The sequence below is a fragment of the Coregonus lavaretus genome (assembly GCF_964263955.1).
Source record: "Coregonus lavaretus genome assembly, chromosome: 18".
Classification (NCBI taxonomy): domain Eukaryota; kingdom Metazoa; phylum Chordata; class Actinopteri; order Salmoniformes; family Salmonidae; genus Coregonus; species Coregonus lavaretus.
In genome coordinates this window covers 7,701,465-7,721,130 of record NC_140005.1, presented here as the reverse complement: position 1 = coordinate 7,721,130, position 19,666 = coordinate 7,701,465, and the positions used below count along the sequence as shown (strand labels likewise).

Genomic DNA, 19,666 nt, shown 5'->3' with positions numbered 1-19,666 from the left:
TAGCCTCACAATGGAAGCATGGAAAAACCAATTTCATGTGATCAAAGCAAAATTTGAATTCCTTTCGTGTTATTTTTTGTTGTTGAGAAAATGCGGTGAAAAATGCATAATCAAACCTGTAGGACTGACGCATGACTCATGAATGAGCGGAGGATTTTGGCAACGTTTCAGCACCCGTCGAGGTGTGTTTCCTAGCACAAAACACTGTTTCTGGTCGGCTTCCAAAACATTAGTGGGCTTAATGGAATAAGCTGTTCTTCCACCTCCACTTTCCATTAGTTAAATCATTACCAGCATTAGGCTACTATCTCTTTTTTAGCACACAGCGCTGCATGTCATTATCATTGGCCCCGGTCTCATGGGGGTTTGGATACATTGTGGCATTTATGACCCCATTTACCAAGCAGCTATGGAGATTCATTGTTAAAAATGTCTGTTATAGAAGAAAAGACGGTGCTCTAGAACTAAAGTGGATTTGGAGGTTAAACTGCAGGACGGTCAACAATGATTTCTCTCAAAACATGTTCTATATGCTTTCTTGTTTCGCTGTCACAAGTTTAATTGACATTGCTATTGTAGGCGGATACCGGGGACAATTGTAACAAAGGTTAGTTTTAACAGGTTAAATAACTCAAATTAGAAACCAAGGTGTTATGCAATGTGCCAATGCTTGGTTAGTGTCTCCACATGTCTATGAAGATTCTTTGAAATTCATCAATTGTGGGTTTTATATATATATATATTTAAATAAGGTTGTTTCTCTCTTTTTTTTTATTGACCTGTGGAACATTCTCCATGTATCTCAACTCAGCAAAAAAAGAAACGTCCCTTTTTCAAGACCCTGTCTTTCAAAAATAATTCGTAAAAATCCAAATAACTTCACAGATCTTCATTGTAAAGGGTTTAAACACTGTTTCCCATGCTTGTTCAATGAACCATAAACAATTAATGAACATGCACCTGTGGAACAGTCGTTAAGACACTAACAGCTTACAGACGGTAGGCAATTAAGGTCACAGTTATGAAAACTTAGGACACTAAAGAGGCCTTTCTACTGACTCTGTAAAACACCAAAAGAAAGATGCCCAGGGTCCCTGCTTATCTGCGTGAACTTGCCTTAGGCAAGCTGCAAGGAGGCATGAGGACTGCAGATGTGGCCAGGGCAATAAATTGCAATGTCCGTACTGTGAAACCCCTAAGACAGCGCTACAGGGAGACAGGACGGACAGCTGATCGTCCTTGCAGTGGCAGACCATGTGTAACAACACCTGCACAGGATCGGTACATCCGAACATCACACCTGCGGGACAGGTACAGGATGGCAACAACAACTGCCTGAGTTACACCAGGAGCGCACAATCCCTCCATCAGTGCTCAGACTGTCCACAATAGGCTGAGAGAGGCTGAACTGAGGGCTTGTAGGCCTGTTGTAAGGCAGGTCCTCACCAGACATCACCGGCAACAATGTCTCCTATGGGCACAAACCCACCGTCGCTGGACCAGACAGGACTGGCAAAAAGTGCTCGTCACTGACGAGTCGCGGTTTTGTCTCACCAGGGGTGATGGTCAGAATCGTGTTTATCGTCGAAGGAATGAGCGTGACACCGAGGCCTGTACTCTGGAGCGGGATCGATTTGGAGGTGGAAGGTCCGTCATGGTCTGGGGCGGTGTGTCACAGCATCATCGGACTGAGCTTGTTCTCATTGCAGGCAATCTCAACGCTGTGCGTTACAGGGAAGATATTCTCCCTCATGTGGTACCCTTCCTGCAGGCTCATCCTGACATGACCCTCCAGCATGACAATGCCACCAGCCATACTGCTCGTTCTGTGCGTGATTTCCTGCAAGACAGGAATGTCAGTATTCTGCCATGGCCAGCGAAGAGCCCAGATCTCAATCCCATTGAGCAAATCTGTGACCTGTTGGATCGGAGGGTGAGGTCCATGAGGAGGAGATGTACTGCAGTACTTAATGCAGCTGGTGGCCACACCAGATACTGACTGTTACTTTTGATTTTTACCCCCCCTTTGTTCAGGTACACATTATTCCATTTATGTTAGTCACATGTCTGTGGAACTTGTTCAGTTTATGTCTCACTTGTTGAAGCTTGTTATGTTCATACAAATATTTACACATGTTAAGCTTGCTGAAAATAAACGCAGTTGACAGTGAGAGGATGTTTCTTTTTTTGCTGAGTTTATATATATATTTATCAGTAAGATAAGGTATTTTGATTAGTATAAACTTTAATAAGTAAAGGCCCCTATGCTTGGGGTTAGTTACAACTTACCCCTTACCTAAAACTATATAATATATAGACACATTCCCATATTTATAGCAATTTCACTGCTTTATATCAACTTTGGCAGTGCAACTAAGAAAATACCTTAGAAAAAGGAAAAAAGTTAATATGTAACACTTTGAACACTAATACAAAATATAATATTTCACTATGACATGCCTAAAATATAAAATATTTAGTGTATTTTCATCCAAATATCAGTAACATTGTTGTATTACCCCTCATTTTTACCATTAAAGACTGGTTTCTTGCACATAAATATCAGAAGTCTACTTCCTAAGTTTGAGTTATTCACTGCGTTAGCACACTCTGCCAACCCTGATGTTCTAGCAGTGTCTGAATCCTGGCTCAGGAAGGCCACCAAAAATTCTGAAATTTCCATTCCCAACTATAACATTTTCCGTCTAGATAGAACTGCCAAAGGGGGTGGAGTTGCAATCTACTGTAGAGATAGCCTGCAGAGCTCTATCATACTATCCAGGTCTGTGCCCAAACAGTTTGAGCTTCTACTTCTAAAAATCCACCTTTCCAGAAATAAGTCTCTCACTGTTGCCGCTTGCTACAGACCCCCCTCAGCCCCCAGCTGTGCCCTGGACACCATATGTGAATTGATTGCCCCCCATTTATCCTCAGAGTTTGTACTGCTTGGTGACCTAAATTGGGATATGCTTAATACCCCAGCCATCCTACAATCCAAGCTAGATGCCCTCAACCTCACGCAAATTATCAACGAACCTACCAGGTACAACCCTAAATCAGTAAACATGGGTACCCTCATAGATATCATCCTGACTAACATACCCTCTAAATACACCTCAGCTGTCTTCAACCAGGATCTCAGCGATCACTGCCTTATTGCCTGCGTCCGTAACGGGTCCGCGGTCAAACGACCACCCCTCATCACTGTCAAACGCTCCCTAAAACACTTTAGCGAGGAGGCCTTCCTAATTGACCTGGCCCAGGTATCCTGGATGGATATAGATCTCATTCCGTCAGTAGAGGATGCCTGGTTGTTCCTTAAAAGTAATTTCCTCTCAATCTTAAATAAACATGCCCCATTCAAAAAATACAGAACTAAGAACCGATATAGCCCCTGGTTCTCCTCAGACTTGACTGCCCTTGACCAGCACAAAAACATCCTGTGGCGTACAGCATTAGCATCAAATAGCCCCCGCGATATGCAACTTTTCAGGGAAGTTAGGAACCAATATACACAAGCAGTCAGGAAAGCAAAGGCTAACTTTTTCAAACAGAAATTTGCATCCTGTAGCACTAACTCCAAAAAGTTTTGGGACACTGTAAAGTCCATGGAGAATAAGAGCACTTCCTCCCAGCTGCCCACTGCACTGAGGCTAGGAAACACTATCACCACCGATAAATCTACAATAATCGAGAATTTCAACAAGCATTTTGCTACAGCTGGCCATACTTTCCATCTGGCTACCACTAACCCGGCCACCAACCCTGCACCCTCTGCTGCAACTTGCCCATGCCCCCCCCGCTTCTCCTTCACACAAATTCAGACAGCTGATGTTTTGAAAGCGCTGCAAAATCTGGACCCCTACAAATCAGCTGGGCTAGACAATCTGGACCCTTTCTTTCTAAAACTAGCCGCCGAAATTGTCGCAACCCCTATTACTAGTCTGTTCAACCTCTCTTTCATAACGTCTGAGATCCCCAGAGATTGGAAAGCTGCCGCGGTCATCCCCCTCTTCAAAGGGGGTGACACTCTAGATCCAAACTGCTACAGACCTATATCCATCCTGCCCTGCCTTTCGAAAGTATTCGAAAGCCAAGTTAACAAACAGATCATCGACCATTTCGAATACCACCGTACCTTCTCCGCTATGCAATCCGGTTTCCGAGCTGGTCACGGGTGCACTTCAGCCACGCTCAAGGTCCTAAACGATATTATAACCGCGATTGATAATAGACAGTACTGTGCAGCCGTCTTCATCGACCTGGCCAAGGCTTTCGACTCTGTCAACCACCGCATTCTTATTGGCAGACTAAATAGCCTTGGTTTCTCAAATGACTGCCTCGCCTGGTTCACCAACTACTTCTCAGATAGAGTTCAGTGTGTCAAATCGGAGGGCCTGTTGTCTGGACCTATGGCAGTCTCTATGGGGGTGCCACAGGGTTCAATTCTTGGGCCGACACTTTTCTCCGTGTATATCAATGATGTCGCTCTTGCTGCTGGTGACTCTCAGATCCACCTCTACGCAGACGACACCATTTTGTATACATCTGGCCCTTCATTGGACACTGTGTTAACAAACCTCCAAACGAGCTTCAATGCCATACAACAATCCTTCAGTAGCCTTCAACTGCTCTTAAACACTAGTAAAACTAAATGCATGCTTTTCAATCGAACGCTGCTAGCACCCGCCCACCCGACTAGAATCACCACTCTCGACGGGTCTGACCTAGAGTATGTGGACAACTACAAATATCTAGGTGTCTGGTTAGACTGTAAACTCAACTTCCAGACTCACATAAAGAATCTCCAATCCAAAGTTAAATCTAGAATCGGCTTCCTATTTCGCAACAAAGCCTCCTTCACTCATGCTGCCAAACATGCCCTCGTAAAACTGACTATCCTACCGATCCTTGACTTCGGCGATGTCATTTACAAAATAGCCTCCAACACTCTACTCAGCAAATTGGATGTAGTCTATCACAGTGCCATCCGTTTTGTCTCCAAAGCCCCATACACTACCCACCACTGTGACCTGTATGCTCTTGTTGGCTGGTCCTCACTACATGTTCGTCGTCAAACCCACTGGCTCCAGGCCATCTATAAATCACTGCTAGGCAAATCCCCGCCTTATCTTAGCTCATTGGTCACCATAGCAGCACCCACCCGTAGTCTGCGCTCCAGCAGGTATATCTCACTGGTCATTCCCAAAGCCAACACCTCCTTTGGCCGCCATTCCTTCCAGTTCTCTGCTGCCAATGACTGGAACGAATTGCAAAAATCTCTGAAGCTGGAGACTCTTATCTCCCTCAATAACTTTAAGCATCAGTTGTCAGAGCACCTTACCGATCACTGCACCTGTACACAGCCCATCTGAAATTAGCCCACCCAACTACCTCATCCCTATATTGTTATTTATTTTGCTCTTTTGCACCCCAGTATCTCTATTTGCACATAATCTCTTGCACATCTAGCATTCCAGTGTTAATACTATTGTAATTATTCTGCACTATAGCCTATTTATTGCCTTACCTCCATAACTTGCTACATTTGCACACACTGTATATATATTTTCTGTTGTATTTCTGACTTTATGTTTTTTTTTTTACCCCATATGTAACTCTGTGTTGTTTTTATTGCACTACTTTGCTTTATCTTGGCCAGGTCGCAGTTGTAAATGATAACCTGTTCTCAACTGGCTTACCTGGTTAAATAAAGGTGAAATAAAAAAAAATACATTGGTACAACTCCCATATACGGTTACAACTAAACTTGCTATTGGGGTTAATTGTAACATCATGACTTTTTCTGACTTTGGGTCTTCAAGCTAAAGTTGTGAAAAATCCACATTTAGCACAGGTCTCTAAACTGTACTATAAGTTATTTGTGTGAAATTTTGAAATTTCTACATTATTAAACATTGTTAGAGTAAATAAATTCCAAAATGTGTTGTAATTGTCCCTGTCTCCAAAGTAATTTGGAATGTTCATTACTTTAAGTCAATATGGTAACTCAGAAAACTTCCAAATCAAACCTTATTTTTCTTTGTCTCTGGCCCAAATGAGGCCTAATTCATTTAGTGAAAGGAAAAGCCACAGGCTACATAAGTAATGATGTTGTAAATTGCTTTACCTTTCATGGTTAATGGCTTTTGATCCAGCTCTGAAGTAAAACAGAAGATTTAGCTAATTATGGTCCGGACTGAAGACATTGATAAATTGAATCAAGGTGTGTTACTGCAGGGATGGATCATAGGCAATAGTTGGAGAACCTTGCATTAGATTATTCCCAATGCAGATTCAGTTGAATTAGTAGATTTGTAAATACATTGACTCATTGAGTTGAGGTGAAATATGACATAGTCACACTTTGTTAGATACAGCAGCTGTTGTAAGAGACTAAAGATGGTGTAACAGGACTGACATGGTATAACGGGACTAACATGGTGTAACAGGACTGACATGGTGTAACGGGACTGACATCGTATAACGGGACTGACATGGTGTAACAGGACTGACATAGTGCAACAGGACTGACATGGTATAACGGGACTGAAATGGTGTAACGGGACTGACATGGTATAACGGGACTGACATGGTGTAACAGGACTGACATGGTGTAACGGGACTGACATGGTATAACGGGACTGACATGGTGTAACAGGACTGACATAGTGCAACAGGACTGACATGGTATAACGGGACTGAAATGGTGTAACGAGACTGACATGATGTAACAGGACTGACATGGTGTAATGGGACTGACATACCTGCGTAGTTTGTCAGTGAATTTCTCCAACTCTTCCTGGGCTCGACGGAGTTCCGTCTCCAGGTACTGACGAGTGGAGTCAAACTCAGACTCCACCATCTCTAGTTTGTGGGTGGTGTAAGACAGACGCTTGCGAAGATCATCCTTGTGATCATGTAGAGAACTAGGTAGGAAGTAGAGTGACAGTCAGACAGACAACAAGGTCAAATCAGTAACATAACTTTTGGATTACACAAACTCAGTAATGTAATCTGATTACTTTCAGTTGATTTTGGATTACTTTCCCCTTAAGAGGCATTAGAAGAAGACAAAAAAAGATCCATCAAATGCATTTGGTGTGTCATCATAGTGGTCTCTGACATCATAGTGGTCTCTGTCATCATAGTGGCTCTGACATCATAGTGGTGTCTGACATCATAGTGGGCTCTGACATCATAGTGGTCTCTGACATCATAGTGGTCTCTGAATTCATAGTGGTCTCTGACATCATAGTGGTCTCTGACATCATAGTGGTCTCGGACTTGTGGTCAGGCTCACTCAGGTGGAACAAACTTAAATTTGCGCCTTTTTTCGATGTTGAATTGAATGCCATTGATAATGTTGTTTTTCTCGCAAAAATCCGTTCTGAATTTAAAAGTAATACAAGAAGTAATCATCAAGTTTTTCAAAAGTATCTGTAATCCAATTACAATATTTTTGCTGGTTACAGTTAGTTTTTTGTAATCAGGTTACATGTAACTGTAATCAAGTACTCCACAACCATGGATGTGAGCAATGCTGAATATGCTTTATGTACTAATTCAAGTTCATGACTGGACATAACGCACATTATAAATTCATGAACTAAACAAAATGTTTCACTAATTTTGAAAAAGAATATAATATCTACACGTATTGATAATTATACAATATGTCATCTACAGTGGGGGAAAAAAGTATTTAGTCAGCCACCAATTGTGCAAGTTCTCCCACTTAAAAAGATGAGAGAGGCCTGTAATTTTCATCATAGGTACACGTCAACTATGACAAACAAAATGAGGAAAAAAAATCCAGAAAATCACATTGTAGGATTTTTAATTAATTTATTTGCAAATTATGGTGGAAAATAAGTATTTGGTCAATAACAAAAGTTTCTCAATACTTTGTTATATACCCTTTGTTGGCAATGACACAGGTCAAACGTTTTCTGTAAGTCTTCACAAGGTTTTCACACACTGTTGCTGGTATTTTGGCCCATTCCTCCATGCAGATCTCCTCTAGAGCAGTGATGTTTTGGGGCTGTCGCTGGGCAACACGGACTTTCAACTCCCTCCAAAGATTTTCTATGGGGTTGAGATCTGGAGACTGGCTAGGCCACTCCAGGACCTTGAAATGCTTCTTACGAAGCCACTCCTTCGTTGCCCGGGCGGTGTGTTTGGGATCATTGTCATGCTGAAAGACCCAGCCACGTTTCATCTTCAATGCCCTTGCTGATGGAAGGAGGTTTTCACTCAAAATCTCACGATACATGGCCCCATTCATTCTTTCCTTTACACGGATCAGTCGTCCTGGTCCCTTTGCAGAAAAACAGCCCCAAAGCATGATGTTTCCACCCCCATGCTTCACAGTAGGTATGGTGTTCTTTGGATGCAACTCAGCATTCTTTGTCCTCCAAACAAGACGAGTTGAGTTTTTACCAAAAAGTTATATTTTGGTTTCATCTGACCATATGACATTCTCCCAATCCTCTTCTGGATCATCCAAATGCACTCTAGCAAACTTCAGATGGTCCTGGACCTGTACTGGCTTAAGCAGGGGGACACGTCTGGCACTGCAGGATTTGAGTCCCTGGTGGCGTAGTGTGTTACTGATGGTAGGCTTTGTTACTTTGGTCCCAGCTCTCTGCAGGTCATTCACTAGGTCCCCCCGTGTGGTTCTGGGATTTTTGCTCACCGTTCTTGTGATCATTTTGACCCCACGGGGTGAGATCTTGCGTGGAGCCCCAGATCGAGGGAGATTATCAGTGGTCTTGTATGTCTTCCATTTCCTAATAATTGCTCCCACAGTTGATTTCTTCAAACCAAGCTGCTTACCTATTGCAGATTCAGTCTTCCCAGCCTGGTGCAGGTCTACAATTTTGTTTCTGGTGTCCTTTGACAGCTCTTTGGTCTTGGCCATAGTGGAGTTTGGAGTGTGACTGTTTGAGGTTGTGGACAGGTGTCTTTTATACTGATAACAAGTTCAAACAGGTGCCATTAATACAGGTAACGAGTGGAGGACAGAGGAGCCTCTTAAAGAAGAAGTTACAGGTCTGTGAGAGCCAGAAATCTTGCTTGTTTGTAGGTGACCAAATACTTATTTTCCACCATAATTTGCAAATAAATTCATAAAAAATCCTACAATGTGATTTTCGGGATTTTCTTTTCTCAATTTGTCTGTCATAGTTGACGTGTACCTATGATGAAAATTACAGGCCTCTCTCATCTTTTTAAGTGGGAGAACTTGCACAATTGGTGGCTGACTAAATACTTTTTTTCCCCACTATACATATTAACTGTCTTCTGAGGTATGATAAAAAATATACATTTTACATTCTCAAAGGTACTAATTGTTTACAGTACTGTTGCATAACATGAACACAATCGGACTTAGATAAGAGTGAAAGAGAGAGGTATGAAATGGAGGTGAAATCTAATTCAGCTAGTGTGAAAGGTCCCAGCCAAGGAAGGCCTGTGGGGAATGTATTGATGGATGGAGGCTAGAGAGGTAATGATTTTCCATTGACAGCCAGGGAACAGCAACATGCTCACAATTCTGTAATGGGTCACTCCCGTTACACACCTCTCCAGCATGAAATCACTGGCAAACCAGGAAGAGATTCTGATTCTATCGAGATACAGTACCAAGAGCGATTTGTGTGTGTGTGTGTGTGTGTGTGTGTGGGAGGAGGGATGTGAATGGTGTTGTGGGGTTCAGTTGGTGAATATATACAGTACCAGTAAAGAGCTTGGACACACCTACTCATTCTGTGGCAGGTGATTTGGACTGAGTCAGGCGCAGGAGGGTAAATCACAGAATAAATGGTTTATTCTGTAAGATAAATGGTTTAAGCGGTAAGCAGCAATGCACAAAACACTCCAGTGCGGTATTGCGGCGCACTGGAGACAACAAGGCGCACGGGTGAATATCCCGGCGATACAAAATAAAATAGAGCTCCACCGAGCTAAACTAACCTCCACAATAAACAATCACACACAAAGACAAGGGGTCAGAGGGAACACTTATACAGGTACTGATGAGGGGATATGAACCAGGTGTGTGTAATAAACAAGAGAAAACAAATGGAATGATGAGATGAGGAGCGGCAGTGGCTAGAAGGCCGGTGATGACGAACGCCGAAGCCTGCCCGAACAAGGAGAGGAGGGAGCTTCGGAGGAAGTCGTGACACATTCAAGGGTTTTTCTTTATTTTTAATATGTTCTACATTGTAGAATAATAGTGAAGACATCAAAACTATAAAATAACACATATGGAATCATGTAGTAAACAAAAAAGTGTTCAACAAATCTAAATATATTTTATATTTGAGATTCTTCAAATAGCCTCCCTTTGACTTGATGACAGCTTTGCACACTCTTGGCATTCTCTCAACCAGCTTCACCTGGAATGCTTTTCCAACAGTCTTGAAGGAGTTCCCACATATGCTGAGCACTTGTTGGCTGCTTTTCCTTCACTCTGCCGTCCGACTCATCCCAAACCATCTCAATTGGATTGAGGTTGGGGGATTGTGGAGGCCAGGTCATCTGATGCAGCAAAATTTGGATCCAGACCAAAGGACACATTTCCACCGGTCTAATGTCAATTGCTTGTGTTTCTTGGCCCAAGCAGGTCGCTTCTTCTTATTGGTGTCCTTTAGTAGTGGCTTCTTTGCAGCAATTCGACCATGGAGGCCTGATTCCCACAGTCCCCTCTGAACAGTTGATGTTGAGATTTGTCTGTTACTTGAACTCTGTGAAGCATTTATTTGGGCTGCAATTTCTGATGCTGGTAACTCTAATTAACTTATCCTCTGCAGCAATTCAAATCAAATCAAATTTTATTTGCCACGTGCCGAATACAACAGGTGTAAACCTTACAGTGAAATGCTTACTTACAAGCCCTTCACCAACAATGCAGTTTTAAGAAAATAAAAAAAGTGTTAAATAAAAAATAGATGAGTAAAAAATAAATAATTAAAGACCAGCAGTAAGATAAAATAACAGTAGGAAGGCTATATACAGGGGGTCCGGTACAGAGTCAATGTGCGGGGACACCGGTTAGTCGAGGTAATTGAGGTAATATGTAGAGTTTAAATGACCATGACTAGATAATAAACAGAGTAGCAGCAGCAGCGTAAAATATGGGGTGGGGTGGGGTGGGGGGGGACAATGCAAATAGTCCGGGTAGCCCTGATTAGCTGTTCAAGAGTCTTATGGCTTGGGGGTAGAAGCTGTTAAGAAGCCTTTTGGACCTAGACTTAGCACTCGGGTACCGCTTGCCGTGCGGTACCAGAGAGAACAGTCTATGACTAGGTTAGCTGGAGTCTTTGACAATTCTTAGGGCTTTCCTCTAACAACGCCTGGTATAGAGGTCCTGGATGGCAGGAAGCTTGGCCCCAGTGATGTACTGGGCCGTACGCACTACCCTCTGTAGTGCCTTGCGATCGGAGGCCGAGCAGTTGCCATACCAGGCAGTGATGCAACCAGTCAGGATGCTCTCGATGGTGCAGCTGTATAACTTTTTGAGGATCTGAGGACCCATGTCAAATCATTTCAGTCTCCTGAGGGGGAATAGGCTTTCTTGTGCCCTCTTCATGACTGTCTTGGTTTGTTTGGACCATGATAGTTTGTTGGTGATGTGGACACCAAGGAACTTGAAGCTCTCAACCTGTTCCACTATAGCCCCGTCGATGAGAATGGGGGCGTGCTCAGTCGTCTTTTTTTTCCTGTAGTCCACAATCATCTCCTTTGTCTTGATCACGTTGAGGGAGAGTTTGTTATCCTGGCACCACACGGCCAGGTCTCTGACCTCCTCCTTATAGGCTGTCTCATCATTGTTGTTGATCAGGCCTACCACTGTTGTGTCGTCGGCAAACTTAATGATGGTGTTGGAGTCGTGCCTGGCCATGCAGTCATGGGTGAACAGGGAGTACAGGAGGGGACTGAGAACGCACCCCTGAGGGGCCCCCGTGTTGAGGATCAGCGTGGCAGATGTGTTGTTACCTACCTTTACCACCTGGGGGCGGCCCGTCAGGAAGTCCAGGATCCAGTTGCAGAGGGAGGTGTTTAGTCCCAGGGTCCTTAGCTTAGTGATGAGCTTTGAGGGCACTATAATGTTGAACGCTGAGCTTTAGTCAATGAATAGCATTCTCACGTAGGTGTTCCTCTTGTCCAGCTGGGAAAGGGCAGTGTGGAGTGCAATAGAGATTGCATCATTTGTGGATCTGTTGGGGCGTTATGCAAATTGGAGTGGGTCTAGGGTTTCTGGGATAATGGTGTTGATGTGAGCCATGACCAGCCTTTCAAAGCACTTCATGGTTACAGACATGAGTGCTATGGGTCGGTAGTCATTTAGGCAGGTTACCTTAGTGTTATTGGGCACAGGGACTATGATGGTCTGCTTGAAACATGTTGGTATTACAGACTCAGTCAGGGACATGTTGAAAATGTCAGTGAAGACAATTGCCAGTTGGTTAGCGTATGCTCGGAGTACACGTCCTGGTAATCCGTCAGGCCCTGCGGCCTTGTCAATGTTGACCTGCTTAAAAGTTTTACTCACATCGGCTACGGAGAGCGTGATCACATAGTCATCCGGAACAGCTGATGCTCTCATGCATGCTTCAGTGTTGTTTGCCTCGAAGCGAGCATAGAAGTGATTTAGCTCATCTGGTAGGCTTGTGTCACTGGGTAGCTCGCGTCTGTGCTTCTCTTTGTAGTCTGTAATAGTTTGCAATCCCCGCCTTATCTTAGCTCATTGGTCACCATAGCAACACCCACCCGTAGTATGCGTTCCAGCAGGTATATCTCACTGGTCATCCCCAAAGCCAACACCTCCTTTGGCCGCAATTCCTTCCAGTTCTCTGCTGCCAATGACTGGAACAAATTGCAAAAATCTCTGAAGCTGGAGACACTTATCTCCCTCACTAACTTTAAGCATCAGTTGTCAGAGCACCTTACCGATCACTGCACCTGTACACAGCCCATCTGAAATTAGCCCGCCCAACTACCTCATCCCTATATTGTTATTTATTTTGCTCATTTGTACCCCAGTATCTCTATTTGCACATCATCTCTTGCACATCTATCATTCCAGTGTTAATACTAATTGTAATTATTTTGCACTATAGCCTATTTTATTGCCTTACCTCCATGGCTCCTGAGTGGCGCAGTGGTCTAAGGCACTGCATCACAGTGCTAGCTGTGCCACTAGAGATCCTGGTTCGAATCCAGGCTCTGTCGCAGCCGGCCGCGACCGGGAGACTCATGGGCAGCGCACAATTGGCCTAGCGTTATCCAGGGTAGGGGAGGGAATGGCCGGCAGGGATGTAGCTCAGTTGATAGAGCATGGCGTTTGCAACGCCAGGGTTGTGGGTTCAATTCCCACGGGGGACCAGTATGAAAAAAAAAAAAATCTATGTATTCACTAACTGTAAGTCGCTCTGGATAAGAGCGTCTGCTAAATGACTAAAATGTATAACTTGCTAAATTTGCACACACTGTATATTATATGTATTTCTGTTGTATTTTTAACTTTGTTTTGTTTTACCCCATATGTAACTCTGTGTTGTTGTTTTTATCGCACTGCTTTGCTTTATCTTGGCCAGGTCGCAGTTGTAAATGAGAACTTGTTCTCAACTGGTTTACCTGGTTAAATAAAGGTGAAATAAAAAAAATAAAAAAATAAACATCCGACGAGCGTCGGAGCCGGTGTAGTACGATTCAATCTTAGTCCTGTATTGACTCTTTGCCTGTTTGATGGTTCGTCGGAGGGCATAGCGGGATTTCTTATAAGCGTCCGGGTTAGAGTCCCGCTCCTTGAAAGCAGCAGCTCTACCCTTTAGCTCAGTGCGGATGTTGCCTGTAATCCAATACGAGGTGAGTAATTGCTGTCCTGATATCCAGAAGCTCTTTTTGGTCATAAGACGGTGGCAGAAACATTATGTACAGAATTAATTACAAATAACGCGATAAAACACACATAATAGCACAATTGGTTAGAGGGCCGTAAAACAGCAGCCATCTCCTCTGGCGCCATCACTGACAGAGGTAACTCTGGGTCTTCCATTCCTGTGGCGGTCCTCATGAGAGCCAATTTCATCATAGCGCTTGATGGTTTTTGCGACTGCACTTGAAGAAACTTTCAAAGTTCTTGACATTTTCCGTATTGACTGACCTTCATGTCTTAAAGTAATGATGGACTGTCGTTTCTCTTTGCTTATTTGAGCTGTTCTTGCCATACTGTAATATGGACTTTTACCAAACAGGGCTATCTTCTGTATAGCCCCCACTACCTTGTCACAACACAACTGATTGGCTCAAACGCAATAAGAAGGAAATAAATTCCACAAATTAACTTTTAAGAAGGCACACCTGTTAATTGAAATGGATTCCAGGTGACTACCTCATGAAGCTGGTTGAGAGAATGCCAAGAGTGTGCAAAGCTGTCATCAAGGCAAAGGGTGGCTATTTGAAGAATCTCAAATATAAAATATATTTTGATTTGTTTAACACCTTTTTGGTTACTATGTGATGCCATGTTTGTTATTTCATCTTTTTGATGTCTTCACTATTATTCTACAATGTAGAAAATAGTAAAAATAAAGAAAAACCCTGGAATGAGGAGGTGTGTCCAAACTTTTGACTGGTACTGTAGATTGTGTACAGAATGTATTTATAGGAGTGTATTTAAAGTCATTCTGCTACCCAAGAATAGTATAGCCCCCTTTACTGGCTCAAATTGCCGACCAATCAGCCTGTTACCAACCCTTAGTAAACTTCTAGAAAAAATGGTGTTTGACCAGATACAATGCTACTTTACAGTAAACAAATTGACAAAAGACTTTCAGTACGCTTATACGGAAGGACACTCAACAAGCACAGCACAGATGACTGATAATTCACTGAGAGAAATTGATGATAAAATGATTGTTGGGGCTGTCTTGTTAGAATTCACTGCAGCTTTTGACATTATCGATCATAGTCTGCTGCTGGAAAAACATATGTGTTATGGCTTTACACCCCCTGCTATAATGTGGATAAAGAGTTACTTGTCTAACAGAACACAGAGGGTTTTCTTTAATGGAAGCCTCTCAAACATAATCCAGGTAGAATCAGGAATTCCCAAGGGTAGCTGTTTAGGCCCCTTACTTTTTTCAATTTTTACGAACGACATGCCACTGGCTTTGAGTAAAGCCAGTGTGTCTATGTATGCGGATGACTCAACACTATACACGTCATCTACTACAGCAACTGAAATGACTGCAACACGTAACAAAAAGCTGCAGTTAGTTTCAGAATTGGTAGCAAGGAATAAGTTAGTCCTAAATATTTCCAAAACTAAAAGCATTGTATATGTGTCAGAGGAAGGCCCTCAAAATTGTCAAAGACTCCAGCCACCCTAGTCATAGACTGTTCTCTCTGCTACCGCACGGCAAGCGGTACCGGAGTGCCAAGTCTAGGTCCAAAAGACTTCTCAACAGCTTCTACCCCCAAGCCATAAGACTCCTGAACAGCTAATTATGGCTACCCGGACTATTTGCACTGCCCCCCCACCCCATCCTTTTTACGCTGCTGCTACTCTGTTAAGTATTTATGCATAGTCACTTTAACTCTACCCACATGTACATATTACCTCAACTACCTCAACTAGCCGGTGCCCCCGCACATTGACTATGCAACGGTACCCCCCTGTATATATAGCCTCCCTACTGTCACTTTATTTTACTGTATATATAGCCTCCCTACTGTCACTTTATTTTACTTCTGCTCTTTTTTTCTCAACACGTTTTTGTTGTTGTTTTATTCTTACTTTTTTGTTTAAAATAAATGCACTGTTGGTTAAGGGCTGTAAGTAAGCATTTCACTGTAATGTCTGCACCTGTTGTATTCGGCGCATGTGACCAATAAAATTTGATTTGATTTGATTTGATTTGACATATCATTCACTAAACCCTAAACCTCAACTACATCTCGTAATGAATAATGTGGAAATTGAGCAAGTTGAGGTGACTAAACTGCTTGGAGTAGCCCTGGATTGTAAACTGTCAAGGTCAACACATATTGATACAACAGTAGCTAAGATGGGGAGAAGTCTGTCCATAATAAAGTGCTGCTCTGCCTTCTTAACAGCACTATCAACAAGGCAGGTCCTACAGGCCCTAGTTTTGTCACAGCTGGACTACTGTTCAGTTGTGTGGTCAGTTGCCACAAAGAGGGACTTGGGTAAATTGCAGTTGGCTCAGAACAGGGAAGCACGGCTGGCCCTTAAAAGTACACAGAGAGCTAACATTAATGACATGCATGTCAATCTCTCATGGCTCAAAGTGGAAGAGAGATTGACTTCATCACTGCTTGTTTTTGTAAGAGGTGTTGACAATCTGAATGAACCGAGCTGTCTGTTTAAAATACTAGCACACAGCTCGGACACCCATGCATACCCCACAAGACATGCCACCAGAGGTCTCTTCACAGTCCCCAAGTCCAGAACAGACTATGGGAGGCGCACAGTACTGCATAGAGCCATGACTACATGGAACTCTATTCCACATCAGGTAACTGATGCAAGCAGACAAAAAACAGGTAAAAATGCACCTTATGGAACAGCGGGGACTGTGAAGAGGCACACACAAGGGTACAGACACATGCATACGCGCACAGTGATATTGTTGTACGGTGGTATTAAACATTTTGTATTGTGGATATGTGGTGGTGTAATAATGTTATATGATGTATTGTTTTATCTTTTGTTTTTATATGTAATGTAACTGCCTTGGCAGCAGCTAATGGGGATCCTAACAAATACAAATACAAATGCAAATAGGAGAATACTGAGAATATTTATCTGGAGAGTGCATGAGTCAATGAGTTCCTCTGATATGCAGAGGTGTTTCTATGGTAAATGAGAGAAAGAATATGTGTGTGTGTGTGTGTGTGTGTGTGTGTGTGTGTGTGTGTGTGTGTGTGTGTGTGTGTGTGTGTGTGTGTGTGTGTGTGTGTGTGTGTGTGTGTGTGTGTTTATGTGAGAGACAAAGACAAACACAGACAAAGAAAAAGAGAGAGGCTGGGAATGAAGTAGGTAGGAAAGGGAGTGAGGGAGAATAGAAATAGCACACATAGAACAGATCTACCGCTTCTTAGACTTGCTTTCAATGACAATCACAGAGCTATAACACACATTTCTATGCTAATTTGGTTGGGTCGCCCAAAAAGTTTCATATTGCAGCTTTAAATATACTGTAAACACATTATGCCTGCCGGTCTGGACTTTATGATAGGTGTCTTAGTGGCTTAAGTTGTGGGTTAAACCCAGACTCTGGCATGCTAGGCTAGCCCTTGCATTTCCTACAAAGTCTTTACAAGGCTCTCACTGAAAGCAGTAAGTGATGCCTTAATAAGTTGGCGGGCATAGTGCATGGACTGAAGTACATGTGATTAACCTCTACGGGACGGTTGAGCTAACATGTGCTAATGTGATTAGCATGACTGTTGTAAGTAACAGCAAACTTTCCAGGACATAGATTTTCAGTATGAAAATGTATGCACTCACTAAACTGTAAGTCGCTCTGGATAAGAGCGTTTGCTAAATGACTAAAATGTAAAATGTAGAAGGCTTTCTTTTGGGCGGCAGGTAGCTTAGTGGGTAAGAGCGTTGTGCCGGTAACCGAAAGGTCGCTGGTTCTAATCCCCGAGCCGACTAGGTGAAACATCTGTCGATGTGCCCTTAAGCAAGGCACTTAACCCTAATTGCTCCTGTAAGTCGCACAACAACAAAAAACTTATCACGGCAACTGGTTTGATACATTCTCCTCTGAAGGTAAATAATGTACTTACATTCAGTAATCTTGCTCTGATTTGTCATCCTGAGGGTCCCAGAGATAAAATCTAGCATAGTTTGGTTTGATAAAATCAATTTTTATATTCAAATGTAGGAACTGGGTTCTACAGTTTGAACCCTTGCTGTCTCTGGCTCCACACCCACCCCGCCCGTTGAGAAAGTTAGTATATAAGTTAATCCATCATGTATGACATTCCTGGGAGTGTGTAAACTTACATTTTGTAATACCATATAATTTTTGTATGTTCTCTATAGTTATGTACTTGAAAATGTATCAATTGACCAATTCGGCACATTCGGGCAGACTTGATGCAAAATAGTCCAGTATTGCAATGCTTCACTGGATCAATCTGAAACTTTGCACACACACTGCTGCCATCTAGTGGCCAACATCTAAATTACGCCTAAACTGCAATATTATATTGTGGCCTTTCTCTTGCATTTCAAAGATGATGGAACAAAAGAATAAATAGAAAACGCATGTTTTTTTGTTTGTATTATGTTTTACCAGATCTAATGTGTTATATTTTCCTACATTAATTTCACATTTCCACAAACTCCAAAGTGTTTCCTTTCAAATGGTATCAAGAATATGCATATCCTTGCTTCATGGCCTGAACTACAGTATGTAATTTTAGGAGAAAATTGAAAAAAAGGGTCCGATCCTTAAGAGATTAATTACAGCTCTTGGTCTTATCATCCAAGTGACCACAGTTACTCTGGAGTATGCACATTGCATTGATTTCTGAGGCATAAAACACTGATTAGTATACCGAAATTGGGAAATATCATATACTGTATAGTGTAACATGAGTACATCATCAGCTTTTCAAGGTTGCTTGTCTTCGTTATCTGAATAGTTGACACAGAAATAGGGTGTTAAATGAATAAGAGACTGATGTAATGAAATTGGTACCATGACAATGGCTTATAGTTGAGAAAAGACGTTTGAGTTTGTTTACAGTGTTAAGAAATAAAATGAATGAAGTGGATTCTTGGCTCGAAGTGGATATGATCGAATGAAATGATAGGGGTGGCATTTAGAAGTGGAAACTTCCCTCTTACCTTCTTTTCTGATGTTTGCAACCGTTTCTCTGGGCTCTGAGGGCTGTTTTCCCAATATATATCTTTTTCATATTCTTCACTCCGCATTCACTTTCATGTGTTTTTGTAGTTGATGCAGAGTGTGACCTCTAACCTCAACCACTCAGGCCATAAGTCTTGCCTGTGGAGTCAGATAGCAGTTGTCTATCTGTGTTGACCCTGCCAACAGATCACAGAAACAGCGTTGCAGTCACAGATTCAACTGTATTAGGTTATACATTACTACTACTAGCTGTTATGTGCTGTGAATTCATGCATTCATTTTCTCATATTGAACAAACCAACATTCTTCATGGATGATATCGATGAAGGCAATCAGATGGCCTTTGCCACAGTACAGTCAAAGGTAAGATTAATACTTCCCCCAAAGGTCCCAATAGGCCATTTGATGGGCTCCCCTTTCATATCTCTCCCTTTGTCCCATTCATAATCATCAACAGCCGCATCCACAAACAGCTAAATCCTATGGAGCATCGATGAAATGACCCGGCAGGTTATTCCCCTATAAATCAGGATTACAGAACTAACAGAACCTATGGTGTGTCTATTCACCACGCTCCACCTGGGCTAACTGTTATATCAGTGGAGGAGCTAGCTAGCGTTGCTAACCTTGTCACAGTCCCCCTGGGAATACAGAGTAGTAGGGAAAAGTCTGGTTGACTAACTGTGAGATGGAGGTAAATTAAAGTAGAGATGAACTGCTGCTTTGCTGCTAGGCTAATGTTG

General features: G+C 42.6%; 1 protein-coding gene across 1 annotated transcript in view; it reads right to left on the bottom strand.

The window, feature by feature from the left end:
* LOC311145457 (brain-enriched guanylate kinase-associated protein-like) overlaps positions 1 to 18,972 on the bottom strand; it is a gene marked incomplete at both ends in the record, with an annotated part of 56,778 nt that extends 37,806 nt beyond the window's left edge. The window contains 2 exons of the mRNA XM_084181700.1: positions 6,768 to 6,929; positions 18,902 to 18,972. Coding sequence (XP_084037826.1) covers positions 6,768 to 6,929; positions 18,902 to 18,972 — 233 coding nt within the window. The remainder of the gene's footprint in view (positions 1 to 6,767; positions 6,930 to 18,901) is intronic.
* Between the last annotated feature and the right edge of the window lie 694 nt (positions 18,973 to 19,666).